The 24,656-nt window shown below is 40.8% G+C and overlaps 1 protein-coding gene and 1 long non-coding RNA gene across 5 annotated transcripts; one reads left to right on the top strand and one right to left on the bottom strand.

Moving 5' to 3' along the window:
* Positions 1-1,826: 1,826 nt before the first annotated feature.
* Positions 1,827-19,180, bottom strand: LOC142051727 (uncharacterized). 4 transcript variants are annotated; one of them, XR_012658612.1, is made up of 6 exons: positions 19,028-19,180; positions 10,132-10,186; positions 8,926-8,973; positions 8,284-8,447; positions 7,741-7,887; positions 1,827-3,443 (listed from the first exon to the last, which is right to left on the bottom strand). It is a non-coding gene; the product is annotated as an uncharacterized LOC142051727 (long non-coding RNA). The 4 variants fall into 4 exon arrangements; XR_012658613.1 differs by lacking the exon at positions 7,741-7,887 and having other exon boundaries at positions 2,452-3,443; positions 8,291-8,447; XR_012658611.1 differs by lacking the exon at positions 7,741-7,887 and having other exon boundaries at positions 2,454-3,443.
* A 26-nt stretch (positions 19,181-19,206) lies between these two features.
* Positions 19,207-23,448, top strand: LSM8 (LSM8 homolog, U6 small nuclear RNA associated). The gene is made up of 4 exons (XM_075081130.1): positions 19,207-19,385; positions 19,788-19,828; positions 21,245-21,372; positions 23,193-23,448. The coding sequence occupies exons 1-4, from the start codon at positions 19,355-19,357 to the stop codon at positions 23,281-23,283; spliced, it is 291 nt and encodes a 96-aa protein (XP_074937231.1). The 5' UTR covers positions 19,207-19,354; the 3' UTR covers positions 23,284-23,448.
* The last annotated feature ends 1,208 nt before the right edge of the window (positions 23,449-24,656 follow it).

Genomic DNA, 24,656 nt, shown 5'->3' on the forward strand with positions numbered 1-24,656 from the left:
ATGTTCTGACTTTAAGCAGCTAGATTAAACAGCTAACCTTTATTTCCCTTTGTAGTCTACAGACATTGGTTATTTATTCTGAAGGTTTCTTGGATCAAATACCTGTGACTCTCACCTGGACTCATCCTTTGGGAAAGTCTATTGCTTTATAGGCTATAGGTGGAGCTCAGAGCCATAAGCCTTCTCATAAAGCACCTTAATCAGATGATCTTTTTACCAAGCAGTAGCTCTAAAGGTAGGGACACTGAATACAAAAACCTACAGTGCTTTGGTCAGTACTTGAACTTCCCTAATTGTCTGTAAAAGCCAGGTGAAATAAATCAGTGACTACATTTTCAGCCAGAATCTTTACTGTGATTATTACTGTAAGGATAGTGTAGGAATCTGGGGAGATGCATTCAGACAATTCTGGTATTGGAACACCTATTCTGCCCTGACCCTACTAAAAAAATTCCCACCGATGCTGGACATTTATATGTAGCGCAGACTGGAGAGAAAATCTTTCCTTTAAGTGAAAAATAAGTTATTTGGTTAGTTAAGTTGTTCAAACATTAACAAAAGCAGTTTTCTCCAGAAGATGGGAATCAGTCAGGCTACTAAACTGGTAGATGATTTATTGAATGTGAAACTTAACTGCTGTATTTCTGTCCCTGACTCAGGAAATAAAAGCTTTGGTATAATTTTTGATCAAACAAATAATATACTTAAAATTTCCAGCGAACTTTCTATCTCCTACCTAATTTAACAGATGTACAATTCAGAATACAAGTTTAAGTAGCTTATGCTTTCAGAATTAAAATCTATGAGACCAAAACTTGCTAAGTGTCTACTGATCTAGGATATCTCCATTTTTACAGACTGAACTCAAGATAGTTAAACACTCTGATCTTTACTGTGTACTAAGCATGCATTCATAACATGTCTCAAGGCTGGCAACTTAAATAATGAACCACTCCTTAATACCTTTTTAAGATTTGGTCTGAACTGCAATTGAAGAACACTTCTGTTGGAGGCAATGCTGGTGTATGCAGTTTATATATGTCTATGTGTATATATATTTATTTTGTATTTTTATATATATGGTCTATATGTACATGTTATATCTGATCTCTTCTATACATAAATTAACAATGCCAGGTGCAAGACAAATTAATTGTGAGAAGGTTCAAGTCCACCTTTCGTTTCCAAGTAATGGTAGGATAGTCAGAATATTTTCAAAGACTCGTCTGAATATCACTCCTGCAGCGAAGCTGGGACTAGTAGTATGAATGGAGAAAAATAGTCCCCAGCATAAGCATTTGACCCCTACCACTCTAGCCATTGACTTGATCACAAAGTTTCTTGCTCATACTCTGATATAACCTATGCAGCACTAGTACTAATTATGCCAAGAGCCAGGAAGCTATCGTGCAATTTGCCACAAGCTCCAGATAACAAATATTCTTGAACAAACAAGGGTGGACATAATTTTATATTAACAAAGAGAGAAAAGAAAGTAACGGGAGTGCTACGCCTAACACAGAAGAGGCAAAAAGGAGATCTGCAGAAGGCTGTGGTTATGCATAATTGACCTCAGGAGGTGCCTTACTGATGTGTGTGCCTTCTAAAGGCTCCGCAATAAGCTGAATTTCACTGAAAGCGTTTAACATGTTTCCTTTTACCTGCACTGGTTCTGTAGGACTACCTCAATTCCAGTATGACCCTGGCAAAGCTCAAAGCTCCATGGTGAGTTCCGTGCCTCTAAAGGTGAAGCCTACACAAAAAGGAAGTTATGGTCTTCCTTGGTCTGAGCTGTAGGACAGAAAGGGCAGCAGACTTTCTTGCTTGCCACCTAGGCTTTGGCTTTGTTTAAAGCCGAGAAAACACCACCAGTCAGTCTCTCATGTCCTGGCCCAAGAGGAAGAGACAGATTTAACCTTTGGCAAACTGAAGCCTTTAGAGATCTTTGTTTCAATTTTATGGTCCGTGTTTCTATGAGCAGAGGAAGCCACTATATAGCACAGAAATATAGGACAAGTGATTACTGTGTGCCAGATCTGTGGAAAGCGAGTGGGAAGTGTTCATCTGCATATGCTATAACAGTTCATTAAACGCAGTAAACTGCCTGCAAAATTTGCATAGTAGGAAGAGGGCATTTAATTTTTCCCTCTCTGTTTGAGAGAGACAAAGACCTCTGAATATATCTCAGCAGTCATCATCTGAAGAAGATTCTGTTCCCTACAGGAGAAGTACCTCAGAACACTTCAGTGGGGCCAGGCTTTTGCCTTGTGCTCATCAGCTGCCCTCGGGCTCTTAATTCCTGAGATAAAAAAAATATATTCCTAGACTAGAAGAAAATTTCCTTCAAGATTTTATGCAGCAAATCTTCACTGCTACGTTGGCTCCAGATAAGTTAAACATTTGTAGAGTCATGTAAGTGCAAGAGAAAATATCAGAACAGAGACCTTCAACGTGGCTGTGAAAGAAATGTTTTAATTCAGTTGTCAAGACGCAGGATTTCATTGTCAGACAGTATCGTACAATAAGGCTTTGCCATCTAGTTTGGGTGATCCTAGGTTATGTGTCATTTAACATTTAAACTATGTCAGGAAACTGACTGACATTCATATTTCCCCTAAGTTACTTCTTCCAAGAGTGTCCTTAAGTGATTTGCCTTCTCTCACACGTATTTGCAGTATATAATTATTTTAAAGCAGAAAGAACGCTATGCTTTTGTACATCTCCTTTTGACAGCAGTCACCTTGGATTTCAGTAGAAATTACTCAGATTGAAAGGGATGTGTTATTGTAATTGTCTCCTATTGATATGCCCCAAAATATCATTTGCTGTGGGTGGCGGGGGAACCTCCACCAACACTCTGATTTGTTCTGTTACTACATGTTCTTTGAGATTATCAACAGCCTGAAAAAATGAATCTGCCATATGTCTATACTCAGTCATTCTCCATTTGGTTGAATGTACAATTCCCACTTTATAGAGCTCTGGATTTTACTCTCTTGAATCATGCTGAATGGAGAGGCTTAGTACCCCAGTAAATCCAATGATCTAAAGCCAAGCAGGAAAACTACGATCATCCGTCTGACCTTCTGCCCCACATATAATTCTATCTAGTCAAAGCCCAATCAATTTGTGGTTGAAGCAGACTTATCTATTTTAGGAAGACATCCACCATTTTAGTCAGCTGCAGAGAGCCTGAAAGTATGGGGCAGAGCATCAAACATTTTTCTAAAGAAAATGGAATGAAGCAGCAGACATAGCTATGCAATCTCACCCATAGAAAATTACACTTTCGAGAATGCTGAGATAAATCAGAGTTTTTGCAGCGGTACACCAGGTTTGGAGGATATCCTTAGATATTGTACAATGTTGCTGGAGAATTTCAGGTCCTCTGTGTATCCTCTTTTTTTCTCTCTTCTGCAGTCAGCATGAAGACATAACATTTTCTATAAAGTAAAGGAAATTATGAGGGAAGTGTGGCATGTCAACCAAGGGCAGTGAGATCAGCTGCCTGCAGGAATATTTCTGGTCCATCCACTAATTTTTTAGGGAGCAGAACCCCTAGAGTCATGGAGTATACCTTTTCTGGTTTGACATATTACATCAAAGCACAAATCCAAATGTGACTCGGTTATCAACAACAGGATACATCATATTAACACTATTTCCTACCAGGTGAGGAAAGCTATAGCCAAGTAAGATTTGACCAGATCTTAAACACTGCCATGGTGGGAAGTCCAGGTTCTGGCACTATTTCTCAGGTTCTGGTGCCATTCTTTGATGACGTGAGGTGGGAATCTCCTTTTCCATTCATTTTTTCTCTCTTTTCTTGTACCTCATCCATCACTACATGCTATGCAGAATTAGTTTCTTCTATGAAATCAGGACTTTATCACAGTCTGCCACAGACAAACTTGTCGCTTTGCAATCCCTGCTGCTCACCACAGTGTTCAGAACGGCCTCACTCCAGTCTATATTATCATACGACCATTTTCAAGGCAAGTAATATTGTTTTTTACAACATGAGCTTCTCTGTGGTTCCACACCCATGAACTTCATTAGCCTTCAATATTACCTTGATCCTATAACGTGCTTTTGTAACTCACAATGTGCTACAAAACCTTTCATGAATCTCCACCTACAATAACAGACACAAGGACTTAGGATGCACCTTGGTACGGGCCACGGTCTATGAGAACGGTATCTCCTATTTAATGGTGCAAAGCTTACCTTCAGTTTTCTCCTTGCTCACCGTACAAGAGTAAGCCAACTAGAAGATACAAAGCAGCTTACACCAGCCCCACCAGCAGCGCTTCCTCCCAGCTGCTGGGGGGATCCAGAGGCAGGGGAAGAGAGAGGTGATTACCCTGGGGGACGCCACTGCCCACACCAAGCATGGAAGCAGAGCTCCACAGGGCGAGCAGTGGCACCTGGAGGACAGGGAACTTGTGCGAGGATGTGGGTTCAAAGAGTCAGGCAGGCAGTGACAAGCATAAGCAAGTGAAAGCTGGGTACAGAATTCTGGAAGGGAAAAATTAGACTTTCCACACCTGGACTGACTGGAGTGGAAGTAATTTTTGAGGGCGAGAGGGAGAAGCAGCATTTTGGCAGAGGGGTGGAAGATAGAGGATGAAGACTCAGTGCAGACTAAGGCGTATGTCTGTCTAAACTATCACAGCAAGGTAGGAGCGAGCCCAACCTGAGGGAACTTGGGAACTGCTAGTTTAGTGAAATGACCACAGAGTAAGACTGAGCTCTAATCTTGGCTTAAATATTGATCCAATGTATTGCCTTGGGCAAGGAATCGGTTAGATGGATTTAATTATGTCTATTATGTATTTCAAAGGGCTGCTGCAAGATTAATTAGTCATTGTAGATTTCTTTGAAGATGAAAACATAGAACTCTATAATTAAATGAAATCATTAGACATAAGGTTATGCGACTTTGATGTTTTCCAAAAATGCATAAATTAATACCATAACATCTATTTTCATTTTATTCTTAGGCATATTTGTAATCCTGGATAAGGAATTAACAATGCCTGTAAAACATTCCTGCACAGTGGTTACATGAATGAAATCCATTTTATAAATAAGGCTATATTAAAATTATAAAGATTAAAGCAATAAGACTTAGGTTTATATATCAAGCTGTTGATATTAAAAAACTTAGTGAATCTGAGATAGACCACCACCTCAAAACTACTAGTTTTTAAGTATTTTTTTATCTAGATAAACTAAAACTAGTAAAAACTACTAGTTTTAAAGTATTGTTTTATCTAGAGAAACCAAATTTCTGGTTGCTTTCCAACACTTAGGAATTGTAGGCGATGTTCCTCACAGCAGCAGTGAAACTCCACTGGAGAGAAAGGAACTACTGATGTATGCGTGATAAGGATTGCAGGCTAGCACTGGAGCTACGCCTGCTGGGGTGACGCGCTAGCCCACGTGCACACATTTCACTGTCTTCTCCAGGACAGGCTTGGGCCTTGATACCCATCTCCCACTTAAATAAACTGAAAGACGGTGATATTCTGGTTGGCACACACCTTCAGAAAGCATAAGCTGCCAAAGACATACTAAATCAAAAGACACTACACAATTTTGTGACATCATCTCAGGCCAAATGGGTTAATGCCTATGACAGAATCATGTCGTTAAAGTTCAGTGGTTTTTTGGTTTTGCACACCTACGCACACAATCGTAACAGAGGTTCCTGTGTGGTTTTCCACCATGATATAACACTGAGTAAATTTATACCTATGGCAGGAGCAGTTTCTGGCGATAATGAAGAATTTTTCATCATAAATGACTCTGAAACTATCATGGAAAGCTGCTGTGAAAAGTTTCCAGACTAGACTTGTTATCAAGGACTTTTTTTTCTTTTTAAAACAGAACTCTCTTAAATGTTTCTGAAAGGACACCACGGCTCCATCACTACACAGTTTGCTTCTTTGTAGGTGTTGCTTAGCATCCATATAATTACAATACCACAAATGAAGTTTTGTTTTGAATTGGTTGTTTTCCAAACAGCTTCTGTGCACTGATTTATTGAACTTGGTGGGGAGCGGGGAGTGAGAGGGAGTGTTAGATTCCTTCAGGGCCCAACCATCCCACCTAATTTTTCACAGCTCCTAAGATCCATACCACCCCCTGGCAGGACCCATCTGCTGGCAGGAAATGGTGCCTAGGGCACTATATTTCTCACTTAAAGTTCCTGAATAGAAACAGAAGTTAGCAAATGGCTGAACAGAAGTAAAAGATTACTATGTTTGTATTTACCCATCTTGAGATCACATGCAGAAAGCTTCCTATACTCTATTATATCAAACCAGCACCAGGACCATGGTGCTCAGAATGTGGTCCTTTTGCAAGTCCATCATATCCTGTGGAAGCAAACCTAAAAAAGACCTCAGGCAGGGAACATGTACTTCCTCCCTCTATTAGCATCTGTTTGGATTCTCACCTTTCTAGCCTCTTTTGTTTTGTCCTCACCTCCACCCTAACTCCTGCTCCCCATCAAAAGACTTACTGATTCTTAATTTATTCAGGAGACAATGTCAATACTCACTCCCCCAAAACCTTTACTTCTTTAACCTCCTCAAACATCCAGTACGCCTGTTGAGGCCAGGTGCAGGCATCCCTCTCCTTCCTGCAGGCAGCACCTATTACCAAGGGCCACTCCCCAGACTTCACTAATGTTAAAAAATGAACCATTAGCCCACACTAAGCCAAACTGTTCTCTCTCACTTGGTAAGGGACTGTCCAAATCTCATCATGAAGCCCTAGTGTATATTGAAACTTGTATTATATACAAGCATATACATCTTCCTAAGTGCTTTGCCACACCTTACACAAATATTTCCATCATTACTGGCTCTTGTTTGAGACTGGACTTGGCAGTAATTAATCATGTGGAAGTGGTGAGGTTTGGTGTGACAGAACCCTGAAGCAATCTTTGAGGGACACTGTAACAGACTTAGTATTGGTGAGACATGTCAATGGGTAGTGCACATTTCATACAACTCTTTGTGAAGGGGGGTTTCCTCAGGAGAATGGGGAAGAAACCTGTCAGTATCTCCTCTCCTCATCCGGAATGCTTAGTTACTATTCACACCCCTGTCTGCCTAATCCAGTGCATTACAGACACTCTCAGTCCAGAGATTTCCTGGGTAAACAACTACAGCAAGTGAACTGGATGCACAATGGAGGTCTTCTTCATAGAAAAGGTATAGAAAAGGGGTGCTAAGCATTCCAGACACAAAGGGTCTGGTTTTCTACTACTCTGTACCTGCACTGAGTGAGAACAAATGGCTGTAAAAAGCAGGAATATCAAAAGTCTCTATGTACTTGCACAGCATGTACAATCTCTGCATCTTGCTTTCCACACCATCACTACAAATATAGAGCACTGAAACATGCTTCTATGGAGGCTGGGAAGAAAGGAGGGGTAAATTGAAACACACTGATTTTATAGGATCAGAATGAGGCCTACCCTGCATAGATGTAAATTGCCAAAAAAAATGTGAAGAATTGGCTTTAGCTGCCTCCAGTAACCTGGTCTTAGACAGTCCCTCCAGTAGCTGGTCCTCAGTTGCCTCATGCATAGAGAGAGAGACACACACGTCTGATCTCTCAGTCAACCCTAGACCCTACAGTCTCTCTGCCACATGGCTGGGACCCCCACTTCCTCCCGCAGCCAGCTCCTCCAGTTGTCTCATTCTCAGAGACACATGCGCTCACCCGGCTCCCAGGTCACTTCAACTACTTTGCAAGCCCAGGCTGATATTCAGGGGTGATCACACACTGACTTAGATCATCCACTCTGGTTGCTACCACCACAGACAGGGGCCCCTGCGATTCCACGGTCCCACTCTGCGGAAGACAGCCCTGCACCCAGGAAAATTAAAATGGAGTTTAATGAGAAGACAGGACAGACTGTGCTGATCAAGTGCAGGGTGTGGCCAGACTAGCCTACTGACCAGCCACCTGTTTACATGCAGCCTCCCCCTTTCAGCCCCTTATCCCTCTGTTTTCCCAAAAATTTTCCTCCCCAAATCACCTCTATTCCTCCCTTTCTCTGCTTGTGGTTCCCCCCCTAAAGATCCTGTAAGTTTTGTGCAATCCCAAAACTCTTCCCCTGCAACCCACGTGTCCTGTACTCCCAGACAGTGACCCCCTTCAGTGCGGGAGGTGCTACAGAGCCACACTCCCATCTTGCAGACAACACTTTCTCTCATGAGACCTGGATCTTGACAAAACTCAGCAGGAAATTGAAGCCTCTACCCCTTACAGATTCCTCTGCCAGTGTAGCGTCATCCTCACACCCAAGATGCTGTATCCATGTTCTCAGCTGCTCTGGAGCTCTTAAATCTTGCTTGCATCTGACACACAGTGATTGCTTGCTTTGTATTCCTTGGTAACCATGTGGAGGTAAAAAAGGTAAAGACCTGCATGAGAAAAAAATACCCAATACGAAACAATACACCAGGGTTGTAACCCACCCATCCCCTAAATCCAATGTTCTAGCATTGTTCATGATCTGTTTATAAGAGCATTAGCTGGCATAATCTTGTTGCCAGCTTCCTCCACGCTCTTTTTATTTCTATGTTTAAACATTTGCCTTTGGAATTCTCGCACTGCATAGAGGCCCCTCTCTGGACACTGTCTAAACCCGGAGCAGCAATTGTACCCTTTTAAACTGAGGCTTTGTTCAGCTGGAACATTACTGATTAATCACCAATTCAGCACAACAATGCTTTAAACTAAAAAATAGACCTGCTTCAGAAAACCTGGTATTATACTTGGCATTGTGTGTCCCAATATGACACATGGTGCCGTGACATACAATTTCTAAAGCTGAGCATTTTTCTGGGGAGACTGTATCCCTGAGATGTGAGGGATGCGTGTTTCAGGAGTTTTTCCTACCTCGAGACACCTTCCAGCTAGATATGGATATCCTGGACACAATGCCTCCTGTACAGAGAGAAGTTATTTTTACAAGAGTGGTGCAGCAGAAAAAAAAAACCCCACCTGCATTCAATAAGCATCTAAACAAATTTGCCAGCAGTGACTGGAAATAAGTTACCAGCTCTGCTTCATCTGGAAACTGAAGATAATTATGTGTCCCTCACCAAACACATTTTCATAATACAATCATGTCACGCTTATATTTCAAGATTTTCAGAAAGTCTTGAAATGTGTTTTAAAAATCACTGCCAGGCAAACTCTTTGAAAGGAATTTTCTTAACCAAGGGCAATGTGCTGCTTTATGATATGAAATGCATTTTGGATATTAACAATATGATGAAGTTTTATAAAAAGATCTCCATTATTTACAACAGTTGCTGTTCAAGTGACATTGCTCATTTCATCTAAGTAATCACAGCTCTTAGGCTGAAATTGGGGAGCAATATTATACAGCAGCTAAAAAAGAAATAGATGAGACTATATATTTGTAAGAGCTTTCCAATTTAATATCATACTTGCGTTTCTAACACAATGATAATGCTCCCTAGGTACAGACTAGCAATCAGATTCAAATCATCATGGGTTTGTACATGAACATAATGAACACTGGGTATATTCTTTGAAAAATAATCATAACACCTTCTTGCCAAAAAATAGCAACACTTTTTAAAATTATTTCCTCTGTAACACAGCCCCTTTTCCATGTGCAGAACAGATCACCTCCTGTTTAAATACCACAATCGTGACTACAAAATGCCAGAGTCAGCCAATACTAAAAACACTTATGTGCTGTATACGCTTGTAATAAAGAACAAAAATATGAAAGCACTTGTGAAAACAGATTGTGCACATTAGCTTCAGGGCAGCAGAGACCTGCACAATGACAGTCTTATCTTGATACTGTGCTTCAACTGGCAGTGGCCTGTTTTGCCTAGGAGAGGCACCTGCCTCATCACTTATCTGACATAAAAGACCATTTTTTTTGAAAGATACCTAAACACCCTAATATGTCACATCGGTGTCATCAGGAATGGCAATGAATATTATTGCCACTCTGATGATCTTCTTTCAGATGCATTTAATTCTCTGTTTTCCTCTTTTCTCTTTTTTTTTAATAATTAAAAGACAGACAAGCAGGTGAGGCAGATGATAATAGTGCTTTACCTCATGTGTGGTGTACTATGGTCCATATCCCACTCTGGAACTTCTCCTCCTGAGGCTAAAAGAGAATGAAGGTGATTAGCAAAGTACTGGAGTCTCCAGAAAGGGGAAGAGAAGGGGCAAGATGGGGAATGCTCATACACCCTCTGTATCAAATCACATGCTGAGGGGGAAGCAGGGGAACCTTCCTCAAAGAGCAAAACGGTGTTGCAAAATAAACTATAAGAAATTACCTAGAATATAGATCAGAAATCTGAATTCAGTTTCTACTGGTGGCACACAGCAGCCTTAGACAAATCACTTTTCTTTGCATTCTGTCTGTAAAATAGAATAGACTATTTTCAGTTGGAAGGGGCCTACAATGATCCCCTAGTCCAACTGCCCGACCACTTCAGGGCTGACCAAAAGTTAAGGCATGTTATTAAGGGCATTAAAATGGAGACATTAATACCTTCTTCCTCCTGCACTGTCTCTTGGCTATTCACCATGCAAATTCCTTGTAGCCAAGACTTTTTGTCTCTCTTTGCATGCTTATGTAGAGAGTTTAGGATAATGAGACCCTAATATTAACTGATGCCTTCTGGTGTCATTGTCATTGTCATTGACTGTTCCACCACTGACTTCAAAAGAGATTCTGTTCTTTCAGTGAAAGTCTATGTGATTCAACTTACAGATTTAGCCAATAGTAAGAACAATATTTACCAATCATTGTGAGATATGGTAATGCTTAACTGACATGTACAGAACACTTAGTCCCTGCAATAAGTAAAGCATGTGAGTCTCCAGAACATTAGTAGCAGCAGCATATCTAGCACAAGGTGAGTAAAATATTAAAAAAAAATAGCATTATATTTGGAAATTTGATGCCTTCAGGGTGGTTTCAATATTCAGTGGCATACATACTTTTGCCAATGACTGTAAAGGGAGGGAGTGCTTATGAATGACATTTCACTCATTCCTCTTGCTATTCAATTAGATGTGGCTGATATGTTAAGTGGTTTTCAGTAAGAACATAAGGGACCAGCAGGAATGGCTTTCAACAGCATTAATCAATAATGTAATAGCACAGTGGTTGATAATGAAAAGGCAGCAGTTACTAATGGTTAGCACTCTGCTCTCTGAGACACTGCTCTCCTCTCATGTGAGACACTGTGGATTGATGGGAACCCTTCTACAAGCATGCACTCCGATAGAAGGACTTTTCTCAAGGCCTTTTATCATTTCCATCCCAAATACTAGAGCACTACAGAGTTGGAAAACTAACTTGCACTTTCAGGCATTGGATGTACCCATCCAAACAGCGCAGAAAATTCAGGGCATGAGTTTATCTGTGCCATTCATCACTCCAGAGTGATAATTAGGCCTTGGGCACGCAATCATGTTAATCTGAGGAGAACAAATCTTTTCCGAGATTAAAAGGAAAAAAAACCTGAGCGCAGTGCAACTTCTTCCTGTGAAGCATATCTGCCTCAAACAAAAAGCTTTACCCATGGGAATACCTCTTTAAACAAGGAATACATCTTGTCATGACCCAAAACCCTAGGGTTTTTTGTTTACAAAGGTGTTCCCCAATCTCGACCAACAGTGCAAATAGTAAATCAACAGAAAGACTTTCTGCTGCTGCCAATTGTTCTTACCCCTATTAATCTCTGTAACTGCAATCCCTCCTTCCCCTCCAGACACCCTTGTGCTGGCTGCAGCCCAGATACCAGGGTGTAGCATATAGTTATCTTCTTCACACCAAAGGCCTCAGCACTGAGCCCTGCACTGGTGCCAGCTGCCTGCCTGAGTGAATCACAAGCTACCACAGCTGGGACAAGCAAGCTCCCTGAAGCTACTTTTTCTCCCTATGAGTTGACTGACCTCACTATCTGAACACTAACAGCTAAAAAGACTCATCACTGGAAGGAATTTCAAGTGCCAGCAGAAACACTAACCAGAGGATGTGAAGAGAGTACCTGAAAGCACCAAGTGAAAGAGCTAGCACCTATTATGGCAGTGAACAAGGATGCCAGTTGCGATTACCAAGGAGATTCTGGGCGTTGTAAGAGAAAATATCCAGTTGGAGCAGTAGCTTGCAAAATCTTAGGCTAGAAATAATGACAAAACAGACAACCCTCTTCAAGGCTGTGAAGAAAGCATAGCATCTGCCATCCCCATGTGCCACTTCTCTTCATTGCTGTTGGTGCAATTCTGTTTGCTTGCGCTTCGAGTTCTGCTGGTCACAGCATAGCCTACTGATGAAAAAAAAATGGCCTTCTCCCTGCCCTTTGGTCTTAGTCATTTATTAGGCAAAACACAGTTCAGTGCCTGTTAAGGGAAAGGCAGGTTCTCCAATTTAGCTTCCTCTCCTGTTGATCATTTTTCAGTTACATGTTTCTAACAGGAAGGACTCTGACACCTCTTCTGGGTAGGGCCAAATCCACAGTATATTCTTTCTCTGCTTCCATGACTGGTTTAAAGGTCTTGGTGCCAAAAGACTGCTCTGTGGTACAATGAATAACCTACTTCACGAAATAATGATGCCATATAAGTTAGAAAGCAGAATTATATTGATTTTTTTTTAGTGCAAGCTACATTATATCTGGCAGCAGGCAGCGTGTAAGTCACCTCTGAACAGAGCCCTTTGACCATGTGCTGCTCCTTTTACATGGTGATCATGTGCTGCAGAGCAAATGAAACAAGAAGTAGAATGTGGTCAAATGGGTATCCCTGCAGAATACTAAGATAATGGACCTTGTGTTTAAAGCTGGAAGATCTAGGCATCTTAACATGGGCTAAAAATTAGGATCAGTGCTTTTACAGGAAGATGAATTATACTTTGAGAAGTAGGGAATCTATCAGAATGAAAAGCCAGCTTCATGAGAGCAATTTAGCAAACGCAATTTCAGCTATGAATGTAAAAAATTATGAAGCTGACGTGTAGTAAATGTCAGTTACTTGAAGCTTATTATTCATTTTTTGTACAACAGAATTGTCTTAATACTCTGCTTAGAGCAGCTGAAAACAAGAATCCATTTGCTTTGTAATTCTATAGTTCTAGGTACATGACCCATTAGCAATGGCATTTCTCCTACCAATAGTTCATAATATCCCCTAAAATTATTCTCTAAAAGGATAACGGTGCTGAACTTCTACAGCTGTTTTCAGTTTCTTCTGTTAAAAAAAAAAAGAGGAAAATGGAAAAGTTTGTTTTCCTGCAAACAGAAACATGCAAAGTTATTTTTTATGCTAACACATTAAGTAGGGCTGTAGTCATTAAGATTGCTAACGTACTTTGCATATTTTAGCAAAAATTGCTGGAAAAAAAAAATTTCTCATATAAAGGAGCTCTTTGAGTAAAATGAGGTTTTTTGTAATGTTTCCCATGATAGCAGCAGTTGCTATGATAACAAACAAAATTTAGATCAGGTGTTTGTTAACACCTAGTTTCTAAAGATAAATAAAAAGCAGTTTGGGACTACTGATGCTACAGGTTTATTTCTAATGCATTGTAACTTAGATTCAGAGTCTACCAGCACTTTTCAGACTGTTAACCTCTTATAATTATTTTCCAGTTGTTCCATCACAAACCCATCATTTGATATAACAATATACATGAAACACATCTCAACTTAGATTGCAGCTAGTCATGCATGAGGTGAGCAAGATCTTTCTACTTTTCTCCAGCTATCAGATAAAATCTGTGTCCTTGCATTGCTGTCAACAGACCTTAGAGTATCTACAGACTCAGAGGATCAAAGCAGAGGTGACGGGATGTTTCTGTTTCTCCTGAACACATAAAGAGAAACCAGTCATGTTTCGCCAGCGTGGGTGTGTATAAACTGAGGACGAGCTAAAGGGCTAGGCTCTTTTTAAGGAGCAACATTCCAGGAATGCAGGTGAAAATCAGAGAGATTTAAATGTTTGAGTCCCAGAAAGTATGAGAAAGGCTGTTAGAAGGATTAAGCAAATGAAATGTGTGGGATTTGGGAGTGCTTCGTTCTCTTCTGGGGTATGCAACCATCTGATTCTTCTTCTTCAGTACATACCACTCCATTATTCTCTACATCAGGTGCTATTTTGTCTTGAGCAGCAACCAGGGGATGCAATTCTTGTTGAGCAGGCGGATGGACATTATCAATTTTGGGAGTTTTGTTACAAGAAATTTCTTAAAGCTCTTGTTCCAACAGTCAGGTGATTATATTAGTTTCAGCTTTCAAGGAAGCCTGAGGAGTAGGCCTTGCACCTTTCTCCATCTGATCTGACAGGGACATGGCTTGACACACCATGGCACAGTGGTACTGGCCAGGCTTCGTCTCTCATGAGAACTCCACAAAGCCATTTCACCCTTCAGCGTGGCTGGGTCTACAAAACCTGGCTACTTCTTAATAACCAAGGAATGCAAAGCCACCAGAAGCTAGAGTGTTTTGGGAGATGTGAAACTGATAAGCAACATATGGTGACAGCAGCAACAAAACATTCACTCATCCATTCCACCAGCCCTAGGCTAGATAACAAGTTTACACACAATAACTGCTTGCACATACACCCTACAACTACCATTGCAGGGCTTCCTTCCTGCCCTGGCAGACTATATGGAAGCAGGAAAGCGTGCAGAGAGACTGCAGGGCATGATTAACTGGTTATGTATTCTGCAGAAAGTATAACATACAGCAACCTTCAGGTATGGAGAGTCAATTGCAGAAATAAGCTCATTTTAATTACAGAGGTAAATGTAATTAGCAAGTAAGCTACATCTAGACAATGTAAGAGAAAGGGAAAACCTTTTTATTAATGGGCATAATGCTCATATTCAGTTATTTAGCATATACTCATATTCAATTATTTAGTGTGTCCTCATGGGCAGCTCTGCAGCAACTGAAGGGAAGAAACGGGTGAAGGGTCGTCAGCTGCAGGTTCCTGATCCTAAACCAATGTTATATTGGCAACTATGGTCACCAGGAATAAAATTTAAAATATAAGCATGAACTCGTGAAATGTCTGTGTCTGAGTTAGTCACCCCAGGCTCACTTTATAAGTATTGGAAAAACACAGACATCTTTAGTGGGAAACGCATCTCATCCTGTGGTAGAAAACTAATTCTTTTTCTCACTAAAGAAGACCAGGTTGACATGCTCAGACTTAAGATACTGAATTTCTACATCTAAAGTTAGGACTCAAGTGATCTTGACCAGCTACAGAGAACCGAGGCTCAAGGCTGCTTATTCATTTCATCCAAAATGACACTTGGTTTCTGTCTGGAAGGGACCTTGCAATAGCAACCAGAAGCTAAGATTTCCCTCTACTGGACAAGTAGTTTAGCTACAGTTTTAGGGTCCAGCCTAATAAATCCATGTTTTCTCTGCTTGTGGTACAGCTTCAACAAAAGGGCAAATGATGTAACTTGGTCTGCCAAACCTTGCTACTGACAGGGAGAGGCAGGCAGTATATATATATTTTTTTTTTTTTTTTCGAAAAGATGTGGGGATTAAATTCGAGTTTTCCACTTCCTAAGTGGAGGTTTATTTCGTAAGAAGAGGCTAATATTAGTGGTGGCTTCAAACAGAAGACCAAACCTCAATGAGGACTGTGAGGACATGGGCACAGCTGCTTGCCTTCAGGGAAAGGCAGAGAGAGCCTAAGTAGACGAAGACAGGAATTCTCTTTTTGAGAGTTTCTTTATATTGAGAGTGCTGACTGCTGTTAAGCATCTAGTTTGGCAAAGCCTGGGTACCTGACTTCAGGAGCCCAGACCTAAGCCTTACTCTTTGGATTTTAGTCCTCCTTTATTAAATAAGGAAGAAGTCCTCTGCTTTTCAGGGACACTGTTAAAATAAACAGATAGATGTGAGATTCTCTGGGGATCAGATATTGAGGTAATATCATGGTGCAAGTACTTCAAGATTTTACCCTACATCCTTGTTTCCTAATTATGTCATATTTTTGGCCTTTGAAAATGTCTCTATAGGGAGAAGGAAGAGTACGAAAAGGAAAATGTCTAACCACACACACGCAAAAAAATCTCCAGCCTTTTATACGGAATATACAATAATTACTTCCAATCCTGGTGTAAGGGTTAGTGGCAGTTGTTAAGCTTTTAATAATAAGAGCTTTAGAGGATGGGCATTATGCAATGCCCAATTCCAGAAGTGTTTTATGTTCTCTGACATCTCCTGTCATGTTTTTGATAAAGGCTGAGCCATTAAAAAAATTCTTGAGAGACTACTTTGGTGTAGTTACCTTCAGAGGTGTCAGGAAATGCCTACCTTTTTTTCTGGCTAATTTGTCTTTAAAAATGTCACTTTGTTTTCTCTGTAGTTGAGATGGCTACAATGTGAAAGGAAACAATTGGCATGCTAGAAGGGGATGAAACAACAGCATTTTACTTCCCAGAAATGGTACTCCCCACAGGAATTAACCACGGGCTGGACACCGAGTTCCGGTTTGCACCTCTTGCCAATTTGTCCCTGGAGTCTTGACTGAAATAAAAGGAAGCTGGACTAGTACTGACAGGGACAATCTAAAGTCTAAGTAGCATCTATATAGTAAAATGGAAAAAAAAAAAGGCCACAAAATATTTTTACAGTTGAAAGGCAGACACATGGAAGTCAGGAAATGCAGAACTCTGACGTTTCAAGCAACATCAGTTTGGCTCATTTGTGTCTGCATCTTTTGCTATGTGATCTGAGACTTGTCTTTATAGGATTCCATCAGTTAAAGAGAACAAAGGCTGGTACCTCATCTGTGTTGAGTTATTCAATGGTCCTTCTACAAAACTGGGAGTGGACAACTTTGAATTTTCAGTTTGTCCTAAACACCTGATTCTACTGTCCAGTTATTAAAAAATGCATTCTCAGTATTTTAGTGTATGAAGAGTTATGAAATTTACAGGTGAAAGCCCTGGAAATCAAGATAATTTAAAAAAATCCTGAAAGTTAATTTCCTCCCATTTTTTTCAGAGTATTATTTGTGAGAGCTTTCTCCTATGAATGTCCACTCATTGCTTCAGCAAATCTAATCTCCTGGTTATGCATAGATCTAATGTTATTTTAGACCATTTTATGATGCCCACCACAATCACTATCTTCACTGACCGGAAAACTTTACAGAGATTAGATTTTCTCAGTGTCATACAAAAACTGAAAAAAAAGGGGAATTCCATATTCTAAGTCCCAGGCTAATTTTCTGTCTATTGAAGGTCATGAATTTACAATAAATATTGTTTTAATCCAGAATTGATGTAATATTTCATTTCACAATAAACTGGACTGGAAATGGCCCACTGTTTTTATACTTCGAAAGAGTATTCCCCATGCAGTGTTACATTTGAAAAGGTTGGCATCCAGTGCAATCGCCGATAGTGTCAAAAAAGCAGCTGGAAGAAAATTTATTTTAATGTCACTCCATGAAGACTCTTTGAGCAATAGCGCTGAAACAACAGTACTGACCTCATGCTTTGAGAAGCTTGGTAGGTAGACTGTTGTAAAAGGGCATACCTGTGTGTTGCTGTACGCTTCTATGGGAGAACTTATCTTGGGCCGCATATCTCCGGGACACAGGGCTCTACCCACCCTGGGGACAGTGATGCACAGACATCAATGTGATGGATACAAAATGTCCGTTTATTTAACTGCATCACACGCTTATATAGCTCTTGCGCTTCCTGTTCCTGCCACTCCTATGGGGAGGAGTCTATCTTTCCGTCACATCCCGTGATCTTCCGGTCGCCGATCCCTGTCTATTCCCCTACACCTGTGTATGGCTTCGAGTATCACCAACAGACTGCTGTATTATTAAATACTGTTAGAGATGCATTCATGACCCTGAATACATTGCAATGCAGAGGACATCCATATGTACAACATATTGCGGTATGTTTCTGAAAGCCTGTTGCATACTAAGAATGATTACGTTATCTCCCGCAGGCAAAGATGGCTAAAGCACCAGAATTAATTTTGTAGCTTAACTTGGTTCTGTTACTGAATGTCTGAACTTTATTTCCCCGAGATATTTTTTTCTGCTGTCAAGTACCAGCCTGGCTTCATACATTACTGAAAGCGTGTGTCAGTGCCACCATTGAATCCAGCAGATTTCATACACCCCTTTATCTCACAGACTCTAAGGAGACTGGGGAAACACTGTATGCATCGTGTAGGCTGACCAGAAAGCATGGAAGGCAGTGATAATCAGACGCATCAGAAGAAATGATGGGTCGCTAGAAGGGAAAGGGAAGAGCGCTAGTGTCAGGTAAAGTTATTCAAAATACAGAAACGCATAAACCCTTCAGGGCATCCTTATTTGCCATTCCCACATTTACAGATTACGGCAAAAGGAGATTTCTGTAAGCATAAAATCCAAACCTCTGCCACACTGCATCTTTATAAAAAGATGTAGAGCTTTGCTTGGATTGCAGAGCTTGACCACTGCATTTCTGTTTAAAGCAGCGGCACCACCCTCCACTTGGGCCCAGGCAGGTGCTTGGCGCCAAGCCCATTACAGCACAGGATTTGGGCACAACAAAGCTGTCTTCCCCACAACCAGCCATTCACCGTTTCCTACCGAAAGCGCCTCGGACTTCAATAAAAAGCCGTGCAAGGCGGGGCTGGGCACCCACCCTATACCCTGCTGCGAGGCTCCTCAGTGCCAGGGGGCAGCCGCCAGGCTTCCTTCCTGCCCACCTCACACCAGCGGCCCGCAGGAAGCCAAGGGAAGGACGTGCGGCTGCCGTGTTAGCAAGAGAAACGCTACAGCCCGGCAGCGAGCCCTGAAGGCCGGCCCTGACGCCGAACACGGAAACAACCCTCCCACGCCCCCCTAAACGGCGAGCCCCAACCCTCTCAACATGGCGGCCGACGGGGCTGCCTGAGAGAAGCCATGGGGTCCTACTGCGCTTGCGCGCCCCGCCCAGCCAACACACCTCCCGGCGGATGGTGCCATCTGCCGCGGGGGGGGGGCACCGAAAGCCCTCCGCGCCCCTTCGCCGTCGCTACTTGGTACAGCCCCCTCGCAGTGCCTCACCACCTCCCGCTTCTCTGCGCATGCGCATCCGCTAGGACTCTTTTTTTTTTCGCGTTGCCTGTCTCGCACTCTTGAGCAACCCGGCGCTTCTTGGCGGGTTTGTGCGTCTGCGCGCTGGAGCGCGTCAGCGGCGCGCGACGGAGGTGGCGTCAGGAGTTGCGCCGCCGCCGTCTCGCGGGAGGTGGTTGCTGGCGTCGGCGTGAGGCGAAGCGCGGGAGCCGCCGCCATGACGTCTGCCTTGGAGAATTACATCAACCGTATCCTCCCGGCGGGCGGGAGGTAGCTCGGGAGGGCAGCGGGAGCGGGGCTGGGCGCTGGGGCTGCTGCGGCACTGGGCACCGCCGGGCCCGAGCTGCGCGGAGGCCCCAGCGGAGGCGGCCGCTGAGGGGTCGTGGCAAGCGTTCCGTTTCGTTTGCAAAATATTCGTAATCGTAAAAATTCATAAAAAGCGTGCTGTTTTATTCACGAGCAGTAAGGTACTAACCCAGAATCATTCGGGATGAAGCGTATGTGATCACCAAATTGATATGGTCAGGCCTTCGGAGTGAGCGGGCGTGCAGTGTCAGACTTGGGGTCCCCACTGCTGAGCTGTTTTTAAGCGCTTAGCTTGAAGTGTTTATAACACATGTTTATAAAACATTTCCTTAATGAACCATTAGGTACTGTTGCAGTAATTACTTCTGATGGAAGAATGATTGTGGTGAGAATCGTATTTTTTCACATCTTTCTTTGCCCCCATAAGGCATTCTCATCGTGGCAATAAAGAAACCATTCTGGGATATTATCGCTTATGTGTTCATGTATTTATGGTTGGTTTTTTTTTTTTAAGCTTTTTGGCCATTATTTTACACTGTATGATTTGAACAGTTACTGGTTTTTGCCTGTCAGCTGTGTCCTTTGTTAAACTTGTGTTTGCAAATGCTTTGACTTCTTGTCAGATGGTCTTTTCTGTAGGAACATGCAAGAAAATGGATTTCTCTTCCTGTTTGGAAATTTGGTTTCCATCTAGAATGTCCTCTTCCTTCAGTAAGCTCTTCAGCTTTCATGCTAAACCCATTTCTTCCGTACGATTGTAGAAAAACAGCAGCTGTTAATTGTTGAAGAAATTTTATGGGCTTTTGTTTAAGCTTGAAAAGCTGAGGACTGGCAAACTATTATATATTGGACTGTACAAGGTTTTGGGTTTATTGCTTCTGTGTTACTTTTTTAATCCATTTTTCTCTGCCCCCCCAAGTTTTATTCTCTTATGTTTTGAGTTTAACTTAATAGTATGATCTTTGCATGAGGATTACATCTTTCTGTCTGTACTCAACTTTGTGCAACCTCTGGAAAGAAAAAATGGTACTTGTGGCAGAAAAATACTAGCTTCACCAAATCTTCTGTCTGGTTGGAGTCAGTCTGGTAAACTGTGTTGTGATACAAGACACTTTCTACCAAAAAGATTTGAATGAAATTGGTATATGTGATTCATCATTACATGGTTAGATGGTATAAATAGGTATTATTACTGTTTGAATGATGGTATCTTACATGAGTTTAAATGTCTTAATTAGTTGCTGATGGTATATTACACAAATTAATTATAGTTGTTCCAAATGCATGTTGAAGTGTCACAGGAATTATTCCATTTGTGTGTTTTGGAGGTGGTTTTGAGTAATTTTGTGGAACAATGTTAATCTCCTTCAAAGAGACACAACTTAAAATTGTGTTAAGAATGGCTTCAAGGCTGTTGACCAAAAGAATCTAATTTTTCTGTTCTCTGATTTAATTATTGATTACCAGAAACTTCTGTACAAGGAAGACTAAAATAGTGTAGAAATAGTAAAATTAGTTGTCTAGAGGGCCATCACTGGTACAAGGGAAACTTCTTTTAATGCTAAAGACTACTGTAACTGTTGGCATGAACACTCATTAGTAAATAGAGATACTTTTCAAAAATCAATTAATTACTTTAAAAGTTTCATTCTCCAGCTGTTTGTGTTTAAGCCTAACAATAAAACAGAGCATCTGTTCTCTAGGACCTTAGTATTGCCACCTTGTTTAGTATATCCTTGAGAGTAAAGATGATAAATTTAAAAGGTAGTTGGAGTGCTTTTATTTTTGTGCATTTTTTCAGGGAACCCTCAAAGGCTTTGATCAGACGATTAACTTGATTTTGGATGAAAGCCATGAACGAGTGTTCAGTTCTTCACAAGGAGTTGAGCAAGTAGTGCTTGGATTATACATTGTAAGAGGTGATAATGTGTAAGTATAGCATATTCGTGGTATATATACATCTCATACGTTTATACATTTTGATGGCATTGTGTAGATGTTCTTTATTCCAGTCTGTTGAATGGCAGGATTCATCGACGGAGGAAAGACAGAAGAATGAATGAAAGATGAGATAGAACTTGTGTGCAACAAGTCAGAAATCTGGTATACAAAGTTAGCTTTTAATAGGATTTTTTTTAGGTGAGATTTTCACAGAGAACACTTTATAATCTGGAAAATCCATGAAGGTTCTGGCTGGACAGTGTAACTACTGGACAGCCAAAGCCAATGTAGTGACAGGTCAAAGGTGGGAATTGATATTTGATGTAAAATGCCATGACAAAATGATAGTAAAAGCTCACTAAATGCAGAGAAAAGTAGCTGATGTGCCAAACAACACAGGAGGGTTACTAGAGAAGTAGAAAGAAGGCCTGGTCAGTGGGCCTGCTAAGAAGACTTTTGCAGCAGCATTCTGGAACTGATGGCAAAAAATGAGATTGGTTTTTGGTCACAATCAGAAAAAGAGTATGTCTCACTGACCAACATGTGAGCCTGGATAGGAATTTTAATCTTCTAATGGATATTTCTGGATAAAGAAATGTCAATACTTAGACATATCGAAGTGTGGTTATCTAATGTCATTGAGAAAGTGGATTGTTTTGGAAGGCTTTCATCACTTGACTTAAGCTTTTCAGCAAAAATAAATAAATTGGCAAACATACAAAGGTAGGGCTAAGCATGTTACTCTACCAGTTTCTTTCAAATAGTACAAATTTGTATAAAAAGCCAAAAAGTGATTTAATGCTCTTCTTCCTATAAGGATGCTGAATATCTGTATGTTAGAAGTTGTGTGAATACAGAATTACTCATAATGAATATGTTTTGTCAAGTTTACAAAAAGTAGAATACTTTCTATAAAAGACTATTTTAAGCACAGCTATAGAGGTAGTTGGTTGGTGTGAAATCAGGAGCGGTATAAGGAGGTGGGGAGATAATTTCTTCATTTAATTTCATCTAGCTTTTTGTGTTCTTGAAAAGAAGTTAATCTGACTAAAGGTTATGTATAAAGATATTTTGTTGCACACTGTAGAACTCTTTGCTGCAGGATGTAGCAAAGACCAAAAATAAAAATTTGTTCAGAAAGGTGTTGGACAGATTAATAACACAGTTTCTGGTGGCTGTTCAGTCATTTTGTGGGTACAGCCTCTAGCTCATAAGCCTCTGAAGTGATGAATAGAAGATATGCCAGAAAGGTCAGACTCTTTGTTCTTATGTTCCTTCTGAGTTAGTTCTCGTCCTGAGCTAGTATGACTTCTATTACCTTCACCATCTTTTCTCTTTAAGGCAGTTTTACTGAGTCCACTAGTGTTTTAGTCCAGGTAAGTCTTAACGTAGCATAGGTGAAATACTATGTGTTCTCCCTTGGATAAATTAATAACGTTTCACTGGGCTGTCTTGAAGGAAACTGTCTTGCTTCTCTGATGCCATATGCACTTCCAAATTGCTGCAGTTAGACATTACTCCTGAAAAGCTATTATCTCTCTAAAAGATTTCCAGCTCTTGTTTCAGAGGTTAACCTGAAACAGACCAATAGTATTTGGTTCTTACACCTTTTAAAAAAAAAAAAACTCCCTTCCTTTAGACTCTACTTATGCCATCAAAATTTCAGGTTCAAAGGATAGAGCTCTACAGTTTAAAAAAAAAAAAAGGGGGGAGGGTGGGGTGGGGCAGTCTTCACTAGCAAGTTAGTTCTGTGGCTTTCCAGATTTGCACCGGGATTTTAACAAATGGTAACCTGTTTTTTATTGCAGTGCTGTCATTGGTGAAATTGATGAAGAGACAGATTCAGCTCTTGACTTGGGGAACATTCGAGCAGAACCTTTAAATTCAGTTGTGCATTGAAAAGATGAAAATGCACAGGGACTTTGTAAATCTTTGGTTGTACAGACCTATTTAACAAGGTGGAAGATTTTTACAAATTGTGTGTAATTTGTTTTAGTCACCAGTTTTTTATTATGAATATATTGCAGTTTTGCATGTAAATTAAAGTTTCTATGTTTTACTAAAGATGCTTTCATTGAATTTCCTTTGGGGTTTCATGCTGCATAATTTCACTATAAAATACATCCTGGGAAATGCAAGCTGTATCAGTGACAGTCCTGATATTGTGTACATATACCTCATTCTTAAAATAAGATCTCATTCCTAAAGGTAAACCAAGGCTTTTTGTGTTAATTCAGGATTATTTGGAGGTAGGTTGTGTAACAGTCAGTTTAACCATCTCTAAATGTAGCTCTGGCTGTAAGTAGAAAACTGGGTTTTGTGATTTTTTTTTTTTTTTTGTAATGTAGAAAGCAAGGGCGTTAAAAGCTTTCACAGTCAAATTAATGACTTATGCATGTTGTAGGGTTGTTTTGTTGTTTATCAGACATTGTGCAGACAAATTAAATTGGAGAAAGAAACACTTTTGAGCACGAACACAGACCAGCTCATTCTCTGTCTTCTCCTCAGCAGCTGTCATGTTGCTCAGAATTTGGGTAAGATCTATAGAAAGAGAATTGTGTTTGCTAAATGTGTAACCATTGTCTTGCTAGAACGTAGTTTAGAAGACACAGGAGTACTTTAGACAGGGAAATTACTTTTTTTTGAATGAAATTTGCCATAGTATTTTGAATATAAGGATCACAACATGTAACCATAATAGACCTCTGCTCGTACATAAGCAACAGCCAAGTTAAGTGGGACAAGCTCTGCAGTATGTTGTGTTTTAGGCCACATCCTATTCAGTACCCAGCAGAAATACTGGTGTGGTGGCGGCGAGGGGAAGTTGGTACTATTGGACAAGGTTGTTCTTGTCCTCTAGTGTGCCAACGGGTCCAATATTTTTTGTCCCCCATATATAAATGTGCTATTGGGGGAAAAATTTTAATGTGCAGATTTGTTTTTTATATTGATTTTAATATTAAGTGGGTTTTGGTACTTTTCACTGCAAGTTCACTGTTTGGAAACCAAATACATTGAACTGAATATCTTTTTCTCCATAAAATCTGGCTTTCAATTCTTGCAGCTTCAAGCTTGTTTTCTTGGCGGAGCATGTGAAGCCCAGCAAATATTTTTCTCCTTTATCCGTGACCTAGTAAAGTAATGTCTTGTAGTTTTCTGCCCACGTTTCTGCAGGGAATTGCTGAGCAGACATCAAATAAGGCAAATCAGGGCTTTTCTGTGGTTACTGGAAGCCAGTAGGTCTGGTTATAATTCATTATGTCAAAGGAATC

The sequence above is a fragment of the Phalacrocorax aristotelis genome, chromosome 1, assembly GCF_949628215.1.
Source record: "Phalacrocorax aristotelis chromosome 1, bGulAri2.1, whole genome shotgun sequence".
Taxonomy (NCBI): domain Eukaryota; kingdom Metazoa; phylum Chordata; class Aves; order Suliformes; family Phalacrocoracidae; genus Phalacrocorax; species Phalacrocorax aristotelis.

What these genes read in the sequence shown, in the direction of transcription:
- LSM8 (XM_075081130.1), top strand. Translation starts at nt 19,355, where the DNA reads ATGACGTCTGCCTTGGAGAATTACATCAACC. An exon ending in CTTGGAGAATTACATCAACC is followed by an intron (nt 19,386 to 19,787) that starts GTATCCTCCCGG and finishes ATGAACCATTAG; the next exon opens with GTACTGTTGCAGTAATTACT. An exon ending in ATTGTAAGAGGTGATAATGT is followed by an intron (nt 21,373 to 23,192) that starts GTAAGTATAGCA and finishes TTTTTATTGCAG; the next exon opens with TGCTGTCATTGGTGAAATTG.